General features: G+C 39.3%; 1 protein-coding gene across 1 annotated transcript; it reads left to right on the forward strand.

The window, feature by feature from the left end:
• Positions 1-819: 819 nt before the first annotated feature.
• On the forward strand, positions 820-1,200 carry LOC143857561 (scarecrow-like protein 15). The gene has a single exon (XM_077368034.1). It carries the CDS (start codon positions 820-822, stop codon positions 1,198-1,200), a length of 381 nt encoding a protein of 126 aa, XP_077224149.1.
• The last annotated feature ends 5,291 nt before the right edge of the window (positions 1,201-6,491 follow it).

Raw genomic sequence — 6,491 nt, forward strand, 5'->3', positions numbered from 1 at the left:
CACCATTCTCCCTCCTTTCCCTCGTTCCGAATTCGAAGATTCTTCTCATTTTATCCTCCCCAATTGCATCTTCTCTGATATTCGCTCTACGAGTCAGATTCCTTGCTCTCCATTTCCAATATCGAACGATTCTTTTGTCGATCCAGTTATCGGAAGAGGCGATTTATCTCCAAGCCATTTGAGCAATTGATCCTAGCTGCAAAGTTTGTTGAAGCCGACAATATCACGCAAGCAAATGTGACATTGTGGCAGCTTAATCAGGATTTGTCGCGTGCCGATGGAAATCCTCTCCAAAGAGCTGTTTTTTACTTTAAGGAAGCTCTTGAGTCTCTACTGTGTGGCAGTATAGGGGGTTACTTACATGAACTTTCTTCGATCGACGCCATACATAAGATCGATGCATACTAGGACTTCTACGAAATCTTGCCCATCTCTCAATTCACAAATTCCACTGCAAATCAGGCAATGATCGAAGCTGTCGACGGTTTCACGTTGGTACATGTGATCGATTTTGATATTGGAATCGGAGATCAATGGATGTCATTCATGCTAGATATTTCAAAGAGATGTAGAGTAGTTATGATCCAGCTGCCATTGGTCCGGATCACAGCCATTGTCGAGAAGGAATCACTTGAGACGGAACTAGTTGTCCAAAACCTCCGTAACTTAGCAAGGGATCTCGGCCTACGAATTCAGATTGAATTTCATAGTGTTTATATTTTTGCAACCCTCGCCTTCAGCGCAATCTGGATCGCCGATGGCGAGGCAACTGTCGTGAATTTCTCGCAGTCTATCTTCCGATAACTCGAAGGGGTGGGGATGGCGGGGGTCGGATCCGTATATGGATTCCTCCGCTACCTATGCCAGCTCTCCCCTAGAATCATTGTCTTTGTCGACATGGAATGTCGACGTGGCTGCAACCATGCCATCGGGACGTCGTTCCATCAAAACATCATCGACGGGCTGGAATACTACTCATCACTTATGGAATCCCTTGAAATTGTGGCTTCTGATGCCATGACCGAAAAGATACAGGGAATCGAGAGGTTCCGACTCCGGCCAAGGATCTTCCAGTGCGTCATGGAGGCTTTGAAACGACCATTCATGTGGCGGGAGTTGATCTCCAATGCCGGAATGTTACCAATCCCGTTTAGTGAATTTACTCAAAGGGATGTTGAGTGCCTGGTACGGAGGCCCTAGTACAGGGCTTCCAAGTGGCACAACAACATGGGTCAGTGATGCTTATGTGGAAAGAGAGGGAGATTGTCGCCACATCAGTGTGGAGTTTGCCTTGAATTGGATGGTTTGTGGGTGCTTTTTCCATCTCCCCCCTACAATTTTAGTTGCTTATTTGATTGGTTTTTATGCGTGTTGTTGGGTGTTTTTGTCTTTGTATCAACTAAGATGTTTGAGAAACAAAAGACCAAAGGTGTAGCTCAAAATGCTCTATATATAAATTAAAGAAACAATAAAGGGAAAGTTTTAGATAACATTGTTGTTGTCACATATCCCATGTACATGTTGATCTTACGCATAGTTAGCAAAACTCCGTTTTAAACAGCTTTTTCTTTCTTTTTTTGAAAAAAAAAACGTGTTTTATTGGTGTGCCGTTTAAACACAGTTTAAAACTTATACATCGAATAAAACTCCATTTTTTTAGGCAAACTTTTAAACATGTTTAAAATGCGTTTTAACATTTTGAACATGGTTTTTTTGCCAAATTTCCAATTTTTCCCCCACCATATTTTGTAACTGAAAAAATTCTAAACCCATTTGGTTTTTTTTATTATTACGTTTTTTGAACCAATACCGTATTAAACTCGAATTTTTGTCGTCCCGTTTTTTTGTCGAGTCATGTTTTGCTATATATTCTTACCATATTTAGCATTAAACTATAAGAATGCTTTTTCAAAAAAAAAAAAATATATATATATATATATATATATATATATATATATATATATATATATATATATATATATATATATATATATTGTCGTTTCCTCTTTGAAATAGCCACCTAAATACCCATCATTTACAAGCCATGCCCCTCCCCATTTTAAACTAAAACACCAAAACTCAGACATAATTGCAAGGTATGCCCTTAGGGCTTCTTTTAAGTATAGAAAAGGGCGAAAATCACATTCTATTTACAAAATATGCCACCATTACTTTAAAAAACAGGATTCCATTTTTAGTTCTTCCAAAATTTATCAAAACAGCCACTTTCCCCGAAATCAAGCTACGAAATTCCTCTCAAAATCCTACCAAATTTGTAAAGTTGCCTTCTTCACCTTATTCCACTGGCAATCTCCCCTTTCGACAACTATTTTCACAATTCAAGCGAGATTTTCACCAAAAATGATATTATTCCCAAATCAAATCCGATTTTATAGCCCTTAAAATCCTCAATTGATTCTCCCCAACGGTCATAAAGTCTTCGTTTGTATGTGGAAATGATATTTGCATAGTTTTGAATCGTAGAAGTCCTCTTGTGAATATCCAATTGCTTGCAAAACGTAGTTTTGATCTTGTTTGTCGTTTCCTAGCCAGACTAAGTTTCTTTGCCCGGATTATGTGATTTTATGATTGCAAGTAGAATTAAAAAATTTGTTTATGTTCCTCTTTCCACATATTGGCAGCTTAAGATTCTGTTAGTGAACCCATTTTCATCATAAAAGGAGAAAAGAACCTGGTTCTTACCATCTTACATTACTTGATTTCATACTCTTGTGTTGTTTTTAGGACTCCAAAATTTCAACCTGTTCTTTTGCACTTTTGCACCACTGAAATTTAACTTCCCATCAAGTTTTCAGATTACTTCATCATCTTGCACTGTCAAGATTAATACACTGTTTACAGATTCAACTAACTTGGAATAGCTAATTCATTACATGAATAAATTTATTATTATTACTTGTTGAATTCCATACCTCATATTATTTCCTTACAATATTTAAGAAATAAGTCATTTGTTGTTTGTGCTATTGGTCCATCTTGCTATAAGGTTCCATACATTTGGACTGCTTTAAAAAGTTACTTGCAAAACTTACTACTTGCCAATTGTACTGAGACTGACAAGAATTTTAAATTTTAAATATCTCCCTGTGTTTTCATTTCGCAAGCCCGAATTCCCCCTTCGCCTAATCTTTCACATACATACACTAAGAACCAAAGCTATTCAATTCATTACCATAATATTCCTTGACTCTTTGTTGCCCAAAATTAACAACCCTTTGATATCTAAATCCAAGCATAAAAGCATTAATATTACCATGACTGGAGCATTTGCATTGCCTAAAATTTCAACCGATACTCACCCTTTTAACAGTGCATCACAACACTCACCTACGGTAAGCATCAATGACTCTCCCCAAACTAATTATGAAGAGGCTTTCGCGGCCTTAAACCAAAAACTGGCAGCTCTCACCGCTGAAAATATCGAACTTTGTAAGCAACTCAACTCTAATAGCCATCCTTACCCTCACATCAAAGTCAACCCCTACCCACACCCACAATACCCCCAATCCTTTATCCCTCTCAAAAGCTTACTCCAAAACAAAACATAGATCCCGCAACTTTTAAACATCCACATGATCACCTAAAACATACCATTCAAGATATTGTTGTAGAACAACTAGCCCGGCATGACGACTACACACTCTCACTACACGATCTCTGCTCACTTTCCCTACGCTGACTACATATCTTCCGTTCCGTTCCCACCAAACTTCGCCATTCCCCAATTCACTATTTATAATGGAACTAGAAACCCCCGTGCTCATATTAAATCTTTTATCAGTAAGTGTATTACCATCTGTTAGGCCTAAAATCAGTAACAGATATGGCAGTGACGTAAGAGCTGAGCTGGAGGACTCGAGGAGCCGAAGTGAAGGGAATGAGTCTTGTGGAACTGAGTTCTGCTGCGTTCTGCACAGACGCAAACAAGGTCAGAATGACCAACCGGAGTGTTACTCCGGACAGGCCCTTCGACACTCAAGTCAGTATGAGCGAGAGTGCCGAGCTAGTTTATAAGTGGTGGGTGAAGAAGTTATTACCCTTGGTTTGAGCATCGAACTCCCTTTTATAGAGGGAAACGTGGTGACGTGGGATGACCTGTGCGAGGACAGGTGGCGGCCTGCTATAGGCTGGAGTTCACCTACTCCCAAGACAGGTGACGACCTGTTAGAGGCTGGAGCTCACCTACTCCCAGGACAGTTGGTGGCCTGTTAGATGCTGGAGCTCACCTACTCCCAGGACAGGTGGTGGGACAGGTGGTGGCCTGTGATAGGCTTGCGTTTTTGCACCCCATCACCATCCAACGAAATGAGGCCCTACTAATGCAACTATTTCTCTAGAGCCTCACCGACTTAGCCTTTACGTGGTTTTCACAACTTCCAAGTCAGTCAATTGCTTCCTTCCTTCACTTATGTCACGCTTTCATCTAACATTTAACTTACAACTTAAATACTGAAATAACTTTAGATGACACTCACCACCATGAAACAAAATCATGATTAAACCTTCACACAATTTTATAACCGACGGAGAAGCTTAGCTAGTCAACTACCGGGACATCACCCCGAACCCTTCCTCGTCTCAACATTCTTTCGTGCCCTCTCTCCACAAATGAGATTTCAACTATCTGTCTTATGTCTCACCTCTTTCGATAAAGTAATCAAAAATGGCATCCCCATACAACGAGCTTGTGAAGCTAGCGGAACCTTTCCATTTCAAACAACGCAGTCACACACAAGCTCCGTAAATAACATAAATCAACACTCTTCTTATAAAGCAATCCAACCACATAAGACACAAGACAAGCAACCGCTCAAACCATTGGATCTAGACTATACTTATTTATTTCACACACTCGTGGCTAAAAACATGATCCGACATCCACAACTTAAGCCCAATGCTCCCAAACACAAAGACTACCGGGAAGACGAATATTGCCAATTACATAAAACACACAGACACCTAGTCAGAAACTGCAATGCTTTCAAATACTTTGTTCAAGACTTAATTGATCCCAAAAAAAAAAAAAAAAACCTATCTATCGACCAAAGCACCTCCACAACCGACCGAACCAACATTCTTCTCTTCTTATAAGGCAATCCAACCACACAAGACACAAGACAAGCTACCCAACCTAACCCTAACCCACAATAAGAATTAGGCCCATAATCAACATCAATTAACACATTAAGAATCTATCACTCAGATAAACATTCACCCTCATCTCATTTCCCACATTCCCAACCCTCCTTTACTTCTCAGCCTTCCACACAAGCTACTCACACACAAACTACTAAAATTTCCCTCCTTCATTTACTCCAATCTTCCTTAGCACATAGGTCTACATTCAATGACATACTCTCAAATACCTTCATTTCACCAACTATTACAGCATCTGACTTAAAATAACATTACGCACTTTTCTTCTTTTTTTCTCAACGCCATGCGTTTAATAACATCCCAATCGCATCGCAGCCACAAAAATATACACTTGTTCCTAGATCTACTAGCTCACCATCTACTCTACTAACTATTATCAAACACAACCATAAACCAAGTCAAAATAAGATAACACATCAATGGCATACTTTGCCTACTCATTCGAACAACTCACATTTCATACAAAAACACCCTCAATCCACTTTTACACAAACTTCAAAAATCTTATTCCACTTTCGAAACCCTTGCCTTCCATATGTGGATTTGCACGTGCAAAGCACGTGACTCATTGATGACCAAGAGACTAGAGTTATAATCCCAATCAACAGCCGTAATCGATTCCGGTCCCCGCTCTCAATCAGTTATTTAGGAAACGTTATCTTTGTTGCGGTTTCAATGGAGTTGGTGGGTTATCTTTTATCAAAGCCGCTCACGTACGCTGCTTTGAAAATACGCATGGCTCTGGCTCGTGTAGAGGATGGGTATATGAGATCCGCCATTGATTATTTGGAGCTACAACCGGATATTCTGAAGGTGGGGTCGGAGTCTTATGTGGTTAATTGGTATGTTATCTTATTTTGACTTGGTTTATGGTTGTGTTTGATAATAGTATGTAGAGTAGATGGTGAGTTAGTAGATCTAGGAACAAGTGTATATTAAATTGTTTATTGATTTCAAATTAGTTTTAAGAAAAGAAAGCGATTGTAGGGATTGATTTTATAAAATATAAGGGTTTGGAAACTGGTTTTGAAAACTCAAATTTTAGATGAAAGGGTTATCATGGGAGAGAATTGTGGGTTTTTAAGAAGTAAAAAAACAAGAGTTTTGGGAGGCTTTTTCCAAGGAAAGTGAGTTAAAGTGTAAAGATCGGAACCAAATTGCGCAAATCTCAGAAACTCGAAATGGGCTCTGGATAGTCGACCAAGCGACCGACCAACACTCTCGGATTTTTGGGAATTCGTTTTGAGTTTTGGTTTTTTATTGTTATTTGGATTTTGGGAATTGTAAAGAATTCTAAAGTGTTCCTAAAGTGT

Source organism: Tasmannia lanceolata, unplaced genomic scaffold (genome assembly GCF_043159265.1).
Source record: "Tasmannia lanceolata isolate RefF3 unplaced genomic scaffold, GAP_Taslan_0.1 ptg000025l, whole genome shotgun sequence".
Taxonomy (NCBI): domain Eukaryota; kingdom Viridiplantae; phylum Streptophyta; class Magnoliopsida; order Canellales; family Winteraceae; genus Tasmannia; species Tasmannia lanceolata.